The sequence below is a fragment of the Chiloscyllium plagiosum genome, chromosome 3 (assembly GCF_004010195.1).
Source record: "Chiloscyllium plagiosum isolate BGI_BamShark_2017 chromosome 3, ASM401019v2, whole genome shotgun sequence".
Taxonomy (NCBI): Eukaryota; Metazoa; Chordata; class Chondrichthyes; order Orectolobiformes; family Hemiscylliidae; genus Chiloscyllium; species Chiloscyllium plagiosum.
Window position 1 is genome coordinate 19,802,951 of NC_057712.1, and position 20,379 is coordinate 19,823,329.

General features: G+C 38.8%; 1 protein-coding gene across 8 annotated transcripts in view; it reads right to left on the reverse strand.

Annotated features, from left to right (window-relative positions):
• LOC122541468 (kinase D-interacting substrate of 220 kDa-like) overlaps positions 1-20,379 on the reverse strand; it is a 150,187-nt gene that overhangs the window by 42,513 nt on the left and 87,295 nt on the right. For all 8 annotated transcript variants that reach the window (XM_043678271.1, XM_043678313.1, XM_043678306.1 and 5 more), the window contains exons 17-21: positions 18,431-18,729; positions 15,877-16,017; positions 12,249-12,492; positions 12,042-12,130; positions 7,581-7,725 (exon numbers count right to left, since the gene is read on the reverse strand). In XM_043678271.1, the coding sequence (XP_043534206.1) occupies positions 7,581-7,725; positions 12,042-12,130; positions 12,249-12,492; positions 15,877-16,017; positions 18,431-18,729 (918 nt within the window). The remainder of the gene's footprint in view (positions 1-7,580; positions 7,726-12,041; positions 12,131-12,248; positions 12,493-15,876; positions 16,018-18,430; positions 18,730-20,379) is intronic.

Consider the following 20,379-nt stretch of genomic DNA (forward strand, 5'->3'; position numbering starts at 1 on the left):
CTCTGCCCTCATCAATCCTCTTTGTTACTTCCTCAAAAAACTCAACCAAGTTTGTGAAACATGATTTCCCACGCACAAAACCATGCTGACTATCCCTAATCAGTTCTTGCCTTTCCAAATACATGTACATCCTGTCCCTCAGGATTCCCTCCAACAACTTGCCCACTACCGAGGTCAGGCTCACTGGTCTATAGTTCCCTGGCTTGTCCTTACCGCCCTTCTTAAACAGTGGCATCACATTTGCCAACCTCCAGTCTTCCGCAAATCACCTGCCACTTACTCAGGTCAGTTTGTTTAAAAGTTAAATTTTAGGACTTTTTCTGGTTTACTTTATTAAACGTTTTGTCATTCTTCATCACTTTAGCACAATTAGGTTCCCCAGCCTTAACATCCTGCTGAGCTTATCTGCTGTTTCAGCACTATTGGACAGCCATAACTTTGCACCTGTGCCTGTTGTGGGCCAGTTCTTTGCTGTCACTATTATTCACATCTTTCCATCAATACAGCATTGTGACTTTAAAAATTAGTTTGCATCCCTAAGTTCTTTTACCCTTCATCCTTTAACATGTCATGTGACTCTTGCAGAAAAGGACTGTCAGTCTGTCATCATTTCATGGCATAATATTCTTTATCACTGGGCTTGATTCAGCTTTACTGTTAAACCAATGGTGAAAAGATGAGTGACTGTCATTGACATTAATTTTCATGTAACATTGGGCATGTAACAGTTATTGAGAATTGGAAGTAGCAAAAACTATAACAATGCAATATTCTGCTTGGGAGAATATAATGAACTGAGTGATGTTAAATTTATACTTCAAGCTAGGCTGTTCCCATCTTTTCTCATTTACATCTATCACTAACTCATTATTTTCTTCACCTTACATACTTGCCTAGCTTCTACTTAAAATGTATTTAAATCGTTCACTTCAACCATTCCTTGTGGAAGCGAGTCCCACATTTTCACCAACTCTGGGTGATAATATTTTTTCTGAATTCCCAAATGGATTTCTTAACAAGTATCTTCTACCCAGTCAAGTTCTCTCGTTTCTTCCCACAGTCTAAAGATGTACAGGTTCGGTGATTGGCCACGCTGAATTGTGCCGTGGTGTCCAGGGGTGTGGGAGGTCAGGTGCGATGCTCTTTGGAGGGTTGGTGCAGACTCAATGAGTCGAATGGCCTCTTTCCACACTCTATTGACCTCTGGTAATGTTATTCCCCATAAATAGAAAATTCTCTCTGTACACAATTTACTAAAACTTGTAATTTTGCAGATCTATTTTGTCACGCATCCACCTTCTTTATCAAGTGAGAAAAGAAGACCCAGTCTGTAACCGTTCCCTAGTATAGACTCTCACATTTCTGGTATCACCTTCTGGTAAATCTGATGGAGAGTATTCTCGATTCAAAGGTGGGAGTTTGTCTTTACAAGAACTGAGGGATATACGTCTGGGGAGTTAACTGAACACCAGGTGACTGGGGAGAGTTAGTCTGGGGAGGTGTCAGTTAACCTCTCTACAAGATCCTCCGCTCCACGCTTGCAGCAATGCGCCGGCACCTAACCTCTCTACCAGCAGAGTTTGGACCCGAACAGGACAAACAGTACAGACTACAGATTCAAAAACACCAGCAACGGTTCTCCTTCAAGATTGTCCGCTCCATGCTTGCAGCAATGCGCCGGCACCTAACCTCTCTACCTCGGAACACTTCAACCCCAGGGCATCAATGTGGACTTCAACAGTTCCCTCATTTCCCCTTCCTCCACCTCACCCTAGTTCCAAACTTCCAGCTCAGTACTGTCCCCATGACTTGTCCTACCTGCCTATCTTCTTTTCCACCTATCCACTCCACCCTCCTCCTTGACCTATCACCTTCATCCTCTCCCCCACTCACCTATTGTACTCTATGCTACTTTCTCCCCATCCCACCCTCCTCTAGCTTATCTCTCCACCCTTCAGGCTCTCTGCCTTTATTCCTGATGAAGGGCTTTTGCCCAAAACGTCGATTTTACTGCTCCTCGGATGCAGCCTGAACTGCTGTGCTCTTCCAGCACCACTAATCCAGAATCTGGTTTCCAGCGTCTGCAGTCATTGTTTTTATCTACCTTTACAAGAACAATGCCAGGTTCACTCTTATTAATACTGTCAAGGACAGATAAATCTGCAGTGGGCAGATTGGTGAGGATGAAGCCAAGTGTATTTTTCCCTCTTGCTGGTTCTCTCCCCACCTGCCGCAGATCCAGTCTAGTCCTTTAGGATACAACCAGCCTGTTCATAGTACTGCTGCTGAACCATTCCTGGTACAAGTTATTGAAATCCTCCAACCAGGGTACATTCTACACCCTTGCCACCCTCAGTACTTCCTCCAAATGTCGTTTAACATGGAGGAGCACAGGATTGTCAGCTGAGGGAGGGAAGTACATGGTAATCAGCAGGAGGCTTCCTTGTCCATGTTTAACATGAAACCACATGAGGTCAAAAGTCAATGTTGAGGACCTCCAGAGCAACTCTCTCTTAACTGTATACCACTGGGCCGCTGCGGGGTCAGTCTTGCCAGTGGAACAGGGCATATCCAGGGCTGCTAATAGTGGTGTCTGGGGAATTGTCTGTAAAATAGGATTCCATGAGCATAACTATGTCAAACTGTTGCTTGACTAGCCTGAGACACAACTTTGGCACCAATATGTTTGTAAGGGGGATTTTTGCAGGGTTGACAGAGTCGTTTTACTGCCATTGTCCAGTGCCTAGGTTAACACAGGCAGACAAGTCAGTTTTATTTCTTTTGTCAAGATCTTGTAGCAATTTTAACTACTGAGTGGCTTGTTAAGCCATTCTGGAGAGCAGCTGTTGGTCAATCACACTTTTGTGGGCCTGGAGTCACATGTAAGACAGACCAGATAAGGACAGCAGATAAAAAACAAAAGAACTGCAGATACTGGAAATCAAACAAAACAGAAATTGCTGGAAAATCTCTGCAGGTAGGTGGAGAGAAATCAGAGTTAATGTTTTGGGTCCACCAACCCTTCTCAGGATGGCAGATATTGTTCCCTGAAGGACAACAGTGAAACCAGATTGATTTTTTCAACAATTCATTTTATAGTCATCATTAGACTCTTAGTTCCAGATATTTATTGAATTCAAATTCTATTATTCATGGATTTTGAACCTGGGTCCCCAGGATATGAGTTGAGATCCTGGATTAATATTCTGAAGATAATACCAAGAGGCGATCACCTCCGCAGTTTGTGCACTGGCTCCCTGGGCACTTTAACAATCTCCCTGGCTTGTCCCCATAATCATCTACATCATTCCCATTTAAGTAATTATCCAAAGTCCCTTAATTATCATGCCTCCTCCACACTTCCAGGCAGTAAATTCCAGATTGTAATTACACAGTACAAAAGTGCTTTTGCATCTCATTTGTTTCTTTTGCAAAATGCTTAATACTGTACCATCTGGTTCTCAATCCTTTCATAAGCAGTAACTGTTTCTCCTCATCCACTCTGGCAAGACCACGCAAGATTTTGAAAACTTCTTTCAAATATCAGTCTTTTCTTTTCCAAGGAACCATTCGTGTAAAGCTCTAAAATAATGCACTGCAATGTATCCACATCCATCCTAGTGTGTCACACAAACCTGCACATAGTAGTCCAGCTGAGTTCTAAACATTATCTTATACAATTTTATCATAACTTCTCTACTCTTGTTCTCTATCACTATATTCATGAAGCCTAGAATATCGTACACTTTCTTAACAGTTCTACCTTGTCTTGCCACATCTAATAACTTATGCACATACACACCAAGGCCTTTATATTCGTGTAAATCCTTTAGAATAACACCCAATATCTTCCCCTCACTTCTCCCCATTGAACTTCACCTGCTTACTCTACAAACTTTATGTGGTTATGAAGTTCTATACCGCACTTCTCAAAGTTTACAATTCTCCTCAAACTCTGAAAAGGTTGTCTGTACACCAAGATCTAGACCAAAATTATAAATCAGGAAAAGCAAGGGTCCTAATACGGACTTCTGGAGAACTTCTCTACAAGCCTCCTTCTAACCCAAAAAACACCTATTAACCATTACACTGTTTTCTATCCATCAGTTAATTCATATCCACACTGCTATTTTCCCTTTCTGTTCACGACCTATAGCTTTCCTCAGGTCTGTGTGCAGCATTGTATCAAACACCTTGAGAAAGTTCATTTACACCATATCAACAGACTTGCTCTCTACAACACCCTGATACCTCTTCAAAACAAACCTTCAACTTAGTTAAGACACCCATCTCCCTTAATAAATCTATGCTAACTTTCCAAATCAGCCCATACTTTCAATGTTACTATAAATTTTAATAACAAGATATTCTTTGAAACCCATTGTGATGCTGCTCCTTTAACAAGGTTATTTTGTCCTTAGCTTTTTCTTCCCCCCAGAGACGTTGTAAAAGACACAGACCCCAAAAAGTCTAAGTTGAAGGGTTTTAGGGCCAATTTGATTATAGCTAATACATACTGCCTCAAGCGAAAGGCTTTTAAATTTTAAAAAAGCCAGTTGTACAATGAAATGGGAGTGGCCAGTCCTTCCAGCTCAGCTCTTCTTTGGTTTGATTTGGGTTTTCTGGCAATTTACTGAAGGCAGTCAGGCAGTTGTAGAAGTTGCTGAACCCAAAGAAGCAGGTCCATGTTGGTACTCTCTCTGACATCTCTCCTCTAAGTTTGAATTTACTTTTGTTGCCGGGGGGGTTTATGGGGATTATTGAGAGTATTGGGAACAGCAATAAATTGGGATGATCTGTTGTGTTTTCAGATAGGTTAAGTTATTCCGTATTCTCTTCTCTTTTGGTTGTGTTTCATTTGGTAATCTTGTAAATAAATTCTGTTTTGTTTAAAATTAAGTGGTTTGACCAGCAGCATCACTCCTGGAGTATCCACGTTACAACTGCTTAAACTAGCAAAGTTAGAGTCTGGGCCACTTTCTTGATATGTTTGGACGGGTTCTGGCCTGGTCCATAACACTATGCTGACTATATGCTCGCATTGTTCTGCTGACCTTGCACTTCATATCTGTCTCTTTTCTAACCATCAGTTGTTTCCTCGTGTCTTTATTCATTGATGGAAGTCTTAGGAGTGCTTATCTTGTTGTTACCTTTTAGCAAAAGTATTTTTCCTTGAACTCTACTGAACATAGTTTTGGATGTTTCCCATTGCTATTTTTCATTACTAGTTGTCCATTTAATTTTCCTCAAGTTCTCAAGTCCTCAAAATCAGCTTTGTTTCCTCCAATCTGTTAACCTGGCATTGGTCATACTTCTGACCTATTCTATTATTTAAACCAGAAAGTGAGTTTACTGCATTTAAATCACTTTGCAAACAGCAAAATCCGCCTTAATTGGTTGCCATGTGAGGTTCACTGCACAGAACATACGCGCTGTGAGTTACCGAGTCAATTAAAACATAGAAAGTGTCATATTACACAGAAAACAATATCTGGATCATAGACCAGGAATCCTATCAAAGGATTTGGAACAAATCAAATTCTACTACTTCACCTGCCAGACATCATCTGACACATTTGCAACTGAAGAATAATGGCAACTAGACTGCAATGATATAATAACTGCAATGGATAGAGAACATTAATTTAGAAGTAGCTGAAAAATAAGAACCTATTAAAGATGTATCAAAAACCAATCAAAAACAGAATGCTGCAGATACTGGAGATAAAACAGAAAATATAGTAAATGCTTAACAGGTTATGACGGCATCTGTAGACAGAGTTAGCCTTTTGAGTCTGTGATATTGCATCAGAACAAGCTAAAAGTTAGAAATAGAAATGGCTTTGATCAAGAGATAGTGGAACAAAAGGAAGACTTGTAGTATAGTGGAAGGCAAACAAGTCAATTTTCAAGGGCCAAAGAGAGCAGGGATATTAACATGTTTAGACATTTTAAAATACTATCCATCTAATGCATCTGTATCAGATGTAGAATCATAGGATTTTACAGTAGCAGAGGCCTTTTGACTCATTGTGTCCATAATGGCTCCCAAAAGAGCTACCAGCTAGTCCCATTCTTTAACTATCTCTGTAGCGCTCTAAATTCCTTAGTTTCAAGTATACATAGGAGTATCGGAGGCTAAGGGATGACCTTATAGAAATTTATAAGATCATGAGGGGCATGAAGCAGCGCTTCAGATGCTAGTGCTTTCAAATAAACCTGTTGGAATATAAGCTGGCGTTGTGAGACTTTGACCATCCCTGTCCAACACGGTGTCTCCAAAACATGAAGGGCATGGATAGGGTCAATAGCCAAGGTCTCTTTCCAAGGGTAGGTGAGTTCAAAATCTAGAAGACATAGGTTTAAGATGAGAAGGGAAAGAATTAAAAGGGCAACTTCCTCATGCAGAGGTTGGTGCTTGTATGGGATGAGCTGCCAAAGATGGTAGTGGAGGCTGGTACTATTACAACATATCAGACATCTGGATAAGTAGGTGAATAGGAAGAGCTCAGAGGGATAATGGTCAAGTGCTGGCAAACGGGACTAGATTAATTTAGGATGTCTGGTTAGCATGGATAAGTTGGATCAAAAAGGTCTGTTTCCATGCTGTACATCTGAGTCTATATCCAATTCTCTTTTGAGCTTCCTGTGGAATCTGCCTCCACCACTCTCCTAGGCAGCACTTTCCAAAACCTAAAATCTGAGTAAAGATGTTTCTCATCTCACTCCTAGCTCTCTTGCTGACAACCTTGAAACTGTGATCCTTATTTAGTCACAACTACCAGAAATAGAATATCCTTCTTTCTCCTGTCAAAACTGTACATAAGTTTGAACACATCAGTAAGGTCACCTTCTCTGACCCAAGGAGAATAAGTTCAAGTTCTTTACTTGTATTTAAAATCTCTCATTCCTAGTATCGTTCTAGTGAATCTCCTTTGCACTCTCTCCAGGGCTTTAATATTCTTTCTTAGATAAGGTGCCCAGAACGGAACACAAGACTCCAAACATGATCTGAGCAACGATTTGTAGAGTATAGCATCACTTATTTGTGTTTTTTTAATTCTATGCCTCAATTCATAAACCCAGGGATCGTATAAGACTTCTTAACCACTGTGTCAACTTGCCTGGCAACCTTCAGAGAATTATGCATGTGAACCCAGAGGTCCTTTTGCCCCTGTACTTCCCTCAAAGTTGTATCATTGAGCCTGCATTGTGTCTTCAGGTTTCTTCTACCAAAATACATTGTCACATTTCTCGTGAAATTCATCTGCCAGGTACCTATCCACTTGTCCCACTTATCAATGTCACTATTCAGCATCAGCCTCACAATTCACTATTCTCCTTAGCATGGTACCATCTACAAATTGAGAGAGTTTTGCCTTCAATACCCATCTTCAGATAGTTTATATGAATCAGAAAAAGCAAGGTACAAGATTTCTGGAGACCACCACTTTCAACTCGTCTCCACTCTGAGGAATGACTATCCAAACCTACCTGGGTTCCTATCTTTTAGTCAAGCTCTTCATATGATACTGAAAATATATTTACATGAAACATATGAATCAGAAGTTGTTGCTTACCGGTTACCGAAACAATGTTGAGCAATCGCCTCATAGTCTGAGGACTAATATCACTGAACCAATCTTCAGTAACCAGAAGCTTGGTCAGATCAAAAGACATTTGCCTTGTAACTTGCCGCTGCATTTGTCGACGACGATATGTATCCTGTTGATTCACGAAATGATCAATGTGCAAAAAAAGAAAAAAGCAACATGAGAGGGACGCAGGAGGGTAAGAAAAAGGAATTGCATTTAAATGTAGCTTTTCACAATCTCAAGGTTCTCCTGTTACGACACAGGGTAAACCCTCCTACTTAATTTAAACCAGCAACACAGAAAAGATTTAGCCCGTGCAGTAGTCTGTGAAAATTCGAGGCCAAGAACTAATTGAAGTAAAAGTAACAACATTATTACTTAAAGTATAACAGAGAATAATTAACCAACTATTTACAACTTCGTCCTCTAACATATCTTTTACTTTCCCGTCTATAATACTAGTCCGACAAAACCTCCGATTAAGATTTCCTTGAAAAGTTCAACTTTTCAAAAACCAGCCAAATGTCAAATCATCTTTTCTTCTTCGGGATTTCTGCTTCACAGGTTACTGATTGATAATGGTACTTTTAAGAGAGCTATTCTCTGGCAGTCTGCAGATGTCATTGGCTTGGCAGTTCTCTTCACAACTATTTAATTTTCACTGGTCTTATACACCCAAAGCATTGGACTGTGTCAATGGCTTTTAAGATTGTCAATATACGAAATTCAAACTCGACTGGAGTTTGGAATTTTTTCAGGGTAAAATTTCAACTGATTGGCCTAATTCGAATTTGCTTTGTTGTTTCCAGGCAACCCAGCTAATCTAGCTTTCGATCAAGTGCTACATTGTTACCTTATTCAGAACACTTGATGCTGTCAGGTAGTTTTACTAGCTTTTAACTCTGTTAAAAGGTACAGTACACCCACATCCTCATAACATTCCAAAGCACTTAAAAGCAATCAAGCACTTATGCAATTTAAGCATTATTAAAGTACAAAACACATTTTGAAGTCAATTTATGCACAAGACACCAGAAACAGTAAGGAGATAAGTGACAAGTTTGTATGCATAAGTGACAGGATGCTAGCAAATTTCCCTGCTTATCTCTTAATAGTGCAATGGGATTATCTACATTTACACAAAAAGGCACATAACAACATGTTGAGGTTGTACAGGTCATTGTTGAGGCCTCTTCTGGAGTACTGTATGCAGTTTTGGTCGCCCTGTTATAGGAAGGATATTATCAAACTGGAGAGGATTCAAACAAGATTTACCAGGATGTTGTTGGGAATGGAGGGTTTGAGGTATAAAAATAGACTGGAAATGCCAGGACCTTTTTTCCACTGAAGCTGAGGAAATTGAGGAATGACCTTATAGAGGTTTATAAAATCATGAGGGACATAAATAAGGTGAATGACAATGATCCTTGCCTTAGGGTGTGGGAGCTCAAAACTAGAGGACATCTTTTTAAAAGTGAGAGGAGAAAGATTTAAAAAGTGGATCTTGATCAGATGGACCACTGGGATGACAAGTGGCAGTTGGAGTTTAATTTAGATAAATATGAGGTGCTGCATTTTGGAAAGGCAAAGCAGAGCATGACTTATACATTGAATGCTAAGGTCCTGGGGAGTGTTGCTCAAAAAAAAAACCACCTTAGAGTGCAGGTTCATTGTTCCTTGAAAGTGGAGTCGCAGATAGATAGCATAGTGAAGGAGGAGTTAGGTATGCTTTCCTTTATTGGTCAGAGCATTGAGTATAGGAGTTGGGAGGTCATGTAAAGGCTATACAGAGAAACGGCTAGGCCACTTTTGGAATGCTGTGCAATTCTGGTCTCCATCCTATTGGAAGGATGCTGTGAAACTTGAAAGAGTTCAGAAAAGATTTACAAGGACATTACCAGGGTTGGAGGATTTGAGCTATAGAGAGAGGTTGAATAGACTGGGGCTGTTTTTCCTGGAGTGTCAGAGGCTGAGGGGTGACCTTATAGAGGTTTATAAAATCAGGAGGGGTATGTATAGGGTAAACAGACAAGGTCTTTTCCCTGGAGTGGGGCAGTCCAGAACTAGAGGGCATAGGCTTAGGGTGAGAGGGGAAAATTTAAAAGGGACTTAAAGGGGCAACCTTTACATGCAGAGGGTGGTAAGTATATGGAATCAGCTGCTAGAGGAAGTGATGGAGGCTGTTACAATTACAATATTTAAAAGACATCTGGATGGATATATGAATAGGAAGGGTTTAGAGGGATAAGCGCCAAGTGCTGACAAATGGGCTTAGATTAGGTTAGGATTTCTGGTTGGCACGGACAAGTTGGACCAAAGTGTCTGTTTCCATGCTGCACATCTCTGTGACTCTACGACATGAGGCAAATTTCTTTTTCAAATAGAGAGTGGTGTGCGCGAAATGAACTACCAGAAAAAGTGGTGGACACAGATACAGTTATCACGTTTAAAAACATTTGAATAAGCTCATGAATAGGAAAGGCTTGGAGGGATATGGGCCAAGCGCAGGCAGGTGGGACTAGTTTTGTTTGGAATTATAGTCAGCACGGAGAAAGTGAGGAATGCAGATCTGGAGATCAGAGTTGAAACAGTGGTACTGGAAAAGCACAGCAGGTCAGGCAGCATCTGAGGAGCAGGAGAATTGATGTTTCAGACATAAGCCACTCATCAGGAACCATAGTCGGCATGGACTGGTTTTATGGAAGGGTCTGTTCCCATGCTGTATGACTATGATTGTAGAAGTCACCTTGCTCAATACTTCATACAGAATCTCTCACAGTGAATCTTTCTTTCTATGCTACATTGAAATGGTTATTTTGCTGTCTTCCAAGTGGAGCTTAATTCAAGAACAGACAATGTTATTCTGAGCCAAGGTTGACTGATGAGTTCCACAGAAATCAACTTTAAATGTTTAAGCATTTAATATTAAAATTCTAATATGGCACTGATTTTGTCAGAACATTTCCATAAAAACTCATAGCATATGCCTCAAGTACAACTACAATCAACTAGTAAGAATTAATCACTTAATTTTAATAAGGCATTTAAAACAAGACCAAAGAATATCCCTGAAATGTGTATATTTGGCATATGCTTGGACTGCTAATCAATGCCAAGAGTGTGTTGCCGGAAAAGCAGAGCAGGTCAGGCAGCATCTGAGGAGCAGGAAAATCGACGTTTCGGGCAAATCATCAGGAATGAGGCTGGGAGCCTCAGGGGTGGAGAGATAAATGGGAGGTGGGTAGGGCTGGGGAGAAGGTAGCTGAGAGTGCAATCGGTGGACGGAGGTGGGGTAAAGGTGATAGGTCTGAGAGAGGGTGGAGCGGATAGGTGGGAAGGAAGATTGACAGGTGGGACAGGTCATGACGGCGGTGCAGAGCTGGCTGGTTGGAAATGGGGTAAGGTGGGGGGAGGGGAAATGAGGAAACTGGTGAAGTCCACATTGATGCCCTGGGGTTGAAGGATCCCGAGGCGGAAGATAAGGTGTTCTTCCTCCAGGCGTCCGGTGCCGAGGGAGTGGCAATGGAGGAGGCACAGGACCTGCATGTCCTCGGCAAAGTGGGAGGGGGAGTTGAAAAATTTGGCCACAGGGTAGTGGGGTTGATTGGGGCGGGTGTCCCTGAGATGTTTGCCCTGGAGTTGAAGGGTCAATGCTACTTGATCAATGCTGCTTGAGAGCACTTGCCTCCTCATATTATTGGCTTCTGAACATACCCTTTTATAATGATTGGTTCTTAAATTCAGAAAAGTATATTTTCCTCTTCCCCTTCTTGGATCTCAACATTCAGTGTGCCCTGTTCAGCATTGCAGGAACCTTCGATATTTTTCGGAAGATAGCTACAAGCTGTCGGTAGCCCAAGATAATCTATTCCTACATAAGAATCTTAATTGATCTCTCCACAATTTCATATGAGCTGAATCAATCAGGAAGATTTCTGCACAAGCAGAAAGATCTGCTATTTTTAGTTAATATGGTTGCTAAAACCTATAAAACTTGCATGCCGTAATACTAAGTATAGGCATAATGCACAGCATACAGTCTTTACTTTCACTTTGATCCTAAGAAATAAAAGGAAAGATCAAACAGATTTCTGTAGGATCCTCAGACATTTAATAGTCCCGTAATGTGCAAATGATCAATCCTAATTTCACAATCAATTTCTCTTTTAGAGATTTAAAAAAAAAAGTTCTGCATAAACTCAGCAAGTCTGGAAGCATCGGGGGAAGGAAAAACTGAGTTAATGCTTCAAGTTCAATGACTCCTCCTTTGGGAAGTCCTCTTTTCTATTTCATAAAGGACATAACTCTTAGTCAAAGCCAATTTCTAGATTACTTTTTGCAATTACTATGAAAGTAATTTGATCATCTTACACAATAAAACATCCTACAAGCATCAGATCAAAGAAAAACTAAATAATTAACTTGAATTTTAAACTAGTTTCTTACCCTTCTATTGAGTGCTGTTTTACTGCCAAGCTTGGTCAATTCTCCCAAGCTGTGTTGCGAAAGTTTTCGATCATTATCTTCATGCCAACCTGTAGCACAGTAATAAAAACTGTTAAACTGTATTTATACTCCCAGAACATGTGCAATACAGCTAGAATGATCATGAAATATACATTATAAATTTTCAGTCACTGATTATCTTCTTACTTGTACAGTCCGAGTTTCCAACATCTCCATTAGATGGCACTGCTGCAAAGGCCTTTTTTGTACTACTAAGCCCACGACTGTTCAGATAAACTGGCAGGTGGACTATATTCCTCATGTAGTCATGTCCATTTATATTAGAGTCTCGTAACACACTGTTCAGATTTTGATTTATTGCCTTTATAATGATATGTGGATCACTGGCAAAAATGGCAATAAAAGGACCTTTGGAAAACAGAACTCGTACCTAGAAAATAATTAAATGGCAAAGTTTTGGCACATTATTTTACGAAAAATTATCTATGCCCCACTTTACAATTTCAAACACAACTATGAAATCAGTACTTGTCAATGGCATCCATTCTACAAAAACTTTTTTTTCATATTTGTATCCATCAGCATCATTCTAGTTAATCCATCATATTTTACCTAATGCTTTGATATCCTTCTTATTATGTGCAACATTTAATTCAACATAATAATAGAATTACTGTGTTACGGAATTTCTTTATAGATTCATCACTATATACTAATATTTAAATTATCATGTACCATAAAGCCCAATATTTCATTAGTCTTTTTATGACTTTCACCTCAAACTACTGTTTTATTACATTTTGTAAATGTGAACCCGAAGGATTTTCTTTTATGGCTTTCCACGTTACTCAGTTTCCTTATCATCCAAGTATGATTATTATCTTCTCAACCAAAGAGTATATTTGCATATTTACTGACATTGAATTCCAGTTGCCACTTATCTGCCACTCCCATCAACTTATCTATATCCCTTTACAAAATGGAGTGAGAAAATTAAATGGTTTTTCAGTTCATCGAGTCTGTACTTTCTTTCAAAGAGGAGTTCAATTGCATCCCCCGCCATTTCTCTCCACACCCAACACACCTGCAATTTGTTTTCCTTCAAATATTTGTCCAGTTCCTTCAAAGGTTGCTATTGAATTTGTTTCCACCATCCTATCAGTTAGTGCATCCCAAATTCTAACCTATGAAAGTGTTAGCTATTTTCCTCATATCGCCTCTGACCTTTTGGACAAACACCTTAAATCTGTGCCCTCACTGTAACAATCCTATAGCCACTGAAAGCAATTTCTTGTCACTTCCTTTATTTAAATTCCTTCTGTCTTTTGTCAAATTTTCTCTGCTCAATGGAGACCAACCCAAGCATCTCAATTCTAACCATGTACTGTACCCCTTCAAACACAGAAACCACCAGTAAATCTCTTCTGTATTCTTTTCAAATCCTTCTAAAAGTATGATTGGACACAATGCTCCAATAAAGTATTGTTTTGTATTGGTTTTGAACAACTCCCTTGTTTTGTATTGCATGCCTCTATTTATTTATGCACGATCATCCCCTTGTTCTCTCAGGCTGTGCACTCCGTTAGCGTCGTTGAGCTTGTACGGTCTATCCTCATTCTTCCCACTGATACATTGAATTTCACCGACATGTTTCTGCCCATACTGTTTGCTTCTCTATATCCTCTTGAAGTCTATTACTATCATCCTCACAGTTGAGTACATGTCTATGTTTCATATCTCCTGCAATGTTCAATACGGTGCCCTTTATCCTCAAGTCTGAGCCACTAATTTCTACCAAGAACAGTGTTCCTCGTGTTGAATCCCAGGAACAACATCATATAACTCTCAAATCTGAAAAACAAGTATTCAAGACAACGCTGTTTTCTATCTCTGAACCAATTTTGTATCCATGCTGCTAATGGTCCTTTTATCTCACAGGCATTAATTTTGCTAACAAACCTATTGTACTTTTGAGAGTCAAAACATCATTATCTTCATTGTCCTCTGACATATAAATGGTGATTGAATGGTTACAGCACAGGAGGAGGTCATTCAGCCTATTGTGCCTATGCTGTCTCTCTGAAGAAGCAGTTTCCTTAGTATCATTCCACTATCCTCCCACAACCCTTATTGAGATGACATGTTTTTGTCAAATATTAAGTTTTCATTTACTGCCTGAAGACAGGCTTCCTTAAGGCAACTTTTATCTGACAAATGGACTTTGGTAAACTAAAAATTGGCAGAAAATTTGCATTACTATGTAGTGCTATTCTCTTGAGATGCAGGTCTATGGCACTCCTGTCTGACAATAAATGCCTGGTGATGTATAAACAGTTTGCTTTCTGCCCCAACAAAAAATGGCGATATTCACATATTCAGCCACGGAAGAATGAACATTCAGAAGTTAATTACTTGAATAAAACAATGAACTTTTGTAAGATGATTGTGCACATATGTGCTAATCAAAGCTACTTTTTGGAATATAAAAAATTAAACTTTGTGTTTTTGTTCAGAACACGTTTCAGCAGAAGACAACCAGTAGCTGAGGGGAGAAATTGCTGCTCCTTCTCTAACTAACATACAATCCTGTGTTGCAACTTGGTCTATGAGCAAACAGCAAATTCTACAGAAAGACTTCAATTTCCACAGCAGCATTTTCAGCAGGAAGATGACATATCAACTATGACTTTTAAAAACTGCCTCAGCTGAAAACTAAATCCTCTGGAACTATAACCAGAGAACTTGTTTATCTTTTTCGTTACTGAACGTCAATTTGGCCAAAGTTAAATCTTAAATTCCTTTACTCTGTAACTTGCATGTTTAGCAAGCTTAATTAGTGTGAAGGCTTGTCGAGATCAGAAATATTTTGCATGATCCAGTGAATTTATTAACTTAATCTTCACTGGGCACTCAGTTTATTTGACTTATCACGCCAGTGAGAAGGTAGCTGAATCAGCACATTATGAATAACAGTCACTCAAGGATCCCATGTGGCACTGCTGAATGGAAAATAAAGCCACAGTAACCAAGGTAGAACTCTGATAAACTAGTTGAACAGTTCTAATAATGAATTTTAATGGCTATAATTCTCTGCTCTGAATCAACTGGGGACAATACTTTGAAAATTGGGCAGATTGACTAGATCAGCAGTAGTACATTCCTTCCAGCACATAAAGAGTGTGGAACAAAGATAGGGAAAAGGAAAAAAAAGAGAGAGAGAGAGAGGGAAAGAGAAAGAGATGGAAGACAATATGTAAAAAAATTCAATCATTAATTAAAAGGAATAGAAGCTCCTGCATCTTACCAACTATTATCAATTGACTTTCACATAAAATGAACAATCTTAAATTTTTCTGACAGACTAATAGGTATCTAGTCAATAAGAAATTCAAAGTCATATCATTGCATTTATGCGATTGCAAGTATTGATCGTGAAACTTGTGGAATACAAATTGAAAAAAAAAACACAAGGAGAAACTCGACAGTAACTTTCTAAAAATTCCACATTTAACTGCACGTTTATGGATGTTAAAATTTACTCTTTAACAACAGTGAGTCAATAATTTCACTGCTATTCTAACTGCAAAACCCAGGTCAACTTAACCTATCCTTTTGGTTCAATAAGTACCTCGACTAAAATTATTGTCAGATTCAGGCATTATCTAACCAAACTCAATAATAGAAAATAAAAGTAAAATTAGACACAAACAACTTTTGTTTTAAAAATCTCTGAACCATTAAATTTAGTTTGTATCAGAGGTTGACAAATAACTTAATTGTGAAGGATTTTGTTAGCGTGCGAAAAATTACTTACAGTGTCTAGCATCTGCAGGACTTTATCTTGTTCACATGCATCCAATCCATCAATAACAACCACAAGTCGGGTTTGATTTTGAGTAAAACCATCAATAGACTTAGCCATCTGAGCCATGAGCTCCACTTCATTTTTCAGAACCTTTGGAAACAGATAATATTTTTCCAACAAATTATTCACCATTACAGATGAACACATACAAGTCAAAGCACAAGAAATTAATCAAAGGTTTAATTGTACAGTCAAGGTGTAGTCAGAAATGTATTTTCTTTCCAGTACTTTCTTTATTCCATTGAATTAAGCAGAGTTAAGGCATCAGAGGCTTTTCCCTGGCAATCTTCCAGCACATCTTTCACAAATATTCTTTGTGTGAGAGCTTAGACAGCAAATGCCATCAGCTAACTGCCAAGAAGAATATTATCATTAACCTTAGTCACAGTCATAGAGACCCACAGTACAGAAATACCCTTCAGGACATTGCTCAAACTGATGAAAACAACCACCTAACAATTCTAATCTCATTTTCCAGCACTTGGCCCACAGTCTTGTATGTCTTGGCATCACATGTGCACATCTAAGCCCTTTTTTAAAAACATTATGAGACTTTTGCCTCCCTTACAGGCAGGGAGTTTCAGGTTCCCACCATCCTCTGGGTGAATAAGATTTTCCTCACATCTCCTCTAATCTTTCTGCTCCTTACCTAAATCAATGATCCCTACATCTGGGGAAAAAATATTTTCCTGTCTACTCTATCTGTGCCCCATATAATTTAGGAATCTCAATCATGCTCCTTCTCAATCTCCTCTGCTGTAAGGAAAACAACCCCAATCTATCCAATCTCTCTTCATAACTGGAACTCTCTAGCCCAGACAGCATCCTGGTAAATTTCTTCACCCTCTTCAGTGCTACCATATCCCAGATTCCAGAACTCCACACAATGTTCCAGCTGGGGCCTATTCAGCATTTCAATTCGAGCATTACCTGCTCTTAAACTCAACGCCTCAGCCAAACAAGGCAAGTAAACCTTCTTAACCTCTTTATACACCTATCCTAATGCCTTAAGGGACCAGCGTGCATGCACACTGAGGTCCCCCTAATCATTGGTGCTTCCCAGGGTCGTATCATTCATTATTTATTTCTTTGCCTTGTTTGTCCTGTCCAAGTGCATCACCTCACATTTATCTAGATGGAATCCCATTTACAACTGCTCAGTTCATCTGACCAGCCTCTCTATAACCTTAGATTACTGGAGGTATCCTCCTCATTACTTAACACCCCGCCAATCTTTGATCTAAGCTTTCATGTAATATCCATGTCCAAAATCTCAGTAGCACAGAATTACTGGATAACAATCAGAAATAAAGATTTGTTCCTTTTCTTAGCTTTAGCGCTTCAGATCCAAGATTTGATACTGCTAATGTTTAACCAGCTCTCCTCCAGTCCTTCCAATGAGATCAATATGATTCAATATAGACAGGATCAAACTAGAAATAGTCTCTGCAGTGTGCCATTACCACCATGGGCAGTGCCTTTGGCAAAAGACCTTCAAACATGTTCATGTTGATTTATATTTAAAGTTTATAAGTCTACTTTCTAACCAGATTTGGAAAGTAAATCCCTATTTAATTGGATTTTCAATACTGGCCCTTGACACAATGATAGATTAAATAGCTTCTTTCTACACTGCATCACTCCATTACTGTATTATTATTAACTTATTTGCAAATTGTGATAATTTGGCTTTCAGTAAATAGATGATAACATCCAGATTACCACGTTTTGGCTCACAAGTTTGTATACAAAATATAGATAGACAAGAAGAGGCTGTAACACAGTGGTAATGTTAGTGGACTAATAGTCCAGAATCTCAAGACTAAAATTCTAGGGACATGAGTTCAAATCCCAATATGGTAAATGATGAAATTCAATTTTAAAAAGTCTGGAATTAAAAACTGGTCCAATATATCTATGTAACCACTTGTCATAAATACCCATCTGTTTCACTAATTCCTGGTCTGACCTGCACGTGCATCCAGACCCACCGCAATATGGTTGACTCTTATGTCCCCTCAGAGCAATCAGGGATGGTCAACAAATGCTCCTACAGATCACTCACAGAACAATAATGTATAACAAGCTCAGAAGACATGCTATGCCCTAAAAGTGCTCTTGTTGATATTCAACAAGAGGCCATTGCTGCCCATTTCAATTAACTTATAAAGTGCACATCTGTCTCTAAAAGGATCAACTAAATAGCAGTTTTTATGGATAGGAATATAGTGGTATAGCGATTATACAGTGAAGTCATTGACTAAACTACTCACTTGGAACAAAACAGGGCAACGGGGAATGGGCAAAAATACCAGCCTTTCCAATAGCATTCAGGAATTAACAAAGTATTTGCTGATGGTGCACAATTTATTTACAGACCAGAATGATTTAGAGAACACAAAAAAGTGAAGCAATTATAAAATACCTGTATATACTAGACATACAAATTTACCAATAATCAAAATATTTTACAAGTCTTTCACATTACACAAAGAATACTTACTTTCATAAAACCTTCAGGTTTTAGCTTATGAAGTTTTGAAGCTGCTAGTAAAACACGTTTTCTCTGAGAATGAAGAACAGAATCTAACACCTGCCACCAGGTATGGCAGTTAAGAACTAGTGCAAGACCAATGACACTGGCAATAGATATCAGGATGGCATTTACAGTCAAGTGCTCTTTGTCTGCCTTGAAGATGGCCAGCAACAAGACGCCAGCAACGAAGCAACACAAGATAAAAATGAAGATAACAAATGAAGGGATACAGCAGGTCTTTTTCCATTTCTTCACTCCTTTTTTACCTTTAAAAGAAAAACAAGCCAATTTAACCATTTTGTTTTGAATTCAACAATAATCTTAATTCTTTGAAATATTATTGATTCTTTCAAAAGGTTAAACACCTTGTTTTTAATATTCCTTACACTTTTAAAAAATTGGTTCATGTGATGTGGGCATCACAGATTAGACCAGTATTTATTGTCCATCTCTGGCTGACCAGAGGGGAGACAAACAAAACAAATTGTAGCCAATTCACTGAATCAAAGTAATCTTCAATTTTTCAAAAATTACCTTTGATGCTTAATTTATCATTGGTATTCTTTTTAAGATACCTTAAATTTACAGAATTCACTGGTTTGTCAATAAGGAAACATTGAAAAAAGATTCACAACCCGAATATGTACAGGGAATGCACCCAAAACATTAAGGCATGGAATTTTAATTCGTTTTCTGCTCAGATATTACAGCAATTTAGGTGGAATCAAACAAAAAAAAAGTACACTACAAAATTTAAAATATGACTTACACCTTGATCACATGCTCAAGTTTCCATAGTCAGTTACATTTACTTAAGTCAATTCCTCTCAATCAACCTCACTCACAAAACCTTCCGCACCCCAGACCACCATCGTAGTTTCTGACAACTGTGCCTGTTTGGGGGTGTTCTTCAAACTGATTCATTGTTATATTAATTCACTTAATGACCTGCAGTTAAGGTACCAGTTACCATCTGAAGCCTCACTCCAGTCAGTTTCTCAAAACTAATATTATAGTTACTTTAAATTACATTAAACAAGCTCAATTTAGGGCTCCTCTGGCACAGTGGTAGTGTCTGATCTAGAAGCCCCATGTTCAAGTCCCACTTGCTCTAGCGGTGTGTCATAACATGAATGAACAGACTGCTATAACAAAAAAATTTAAACTCACTGAATTTTAATCAAGTAATTTTCCCTTGGTCAATATACCTGTGACCAGCAGTACTTGGTGCAGGTGGCTTAGATTAATTTAGTTTAATAACCTTAAGGTACTTTTGGCCATTTTTTTAGTCAATAGTCAATTCAATTACATATCAGAACTGATTCAAAGGAGATTTTGCATTTAGAGAAAATTATTTCCACAGGAACCTGGATATAACCATGACTGTCAAAACAAGAGATTTGTGGCACATTTCTCAGTTGCACTCCTACCTAAAATTCCAAAACTAAATCTGAACACACCAGGTGTTCCTACCACCTTGTCCCAAAGCAAACATTCTAATTAGAAAAAACTGAACATTAGTGTGAAACAGTGCTCACAATCACCCAAGCTCTGGCTTGACAAATCTTCTATCAAATTGACTTGAACAGTGCAGTACACTCCAACAATAAATTCCTATTACATTTGATCTGTGGGTTAGATCCCAACTATCATGACTCACTGGAGTAGCATACTGGAAGTCGAGGCCCAATATTCCCAACTCATCATAAAAGTTAAAGAAGTTCCTCAATTTATCTGGCTTTCGGAACTAGATTGCTTGAAAGATTGGATCGGGATTCTTATTGAACAAGATTCACTACTTATAAAAAGCAATTAGACTCTAGCTACAGGCAGATAGTTGTAACCTTTGGAAATCTAACTCTAATTAAAATTCTAATCCCCTTAAAAACTCCCCCTTTACACACACACAAACATGA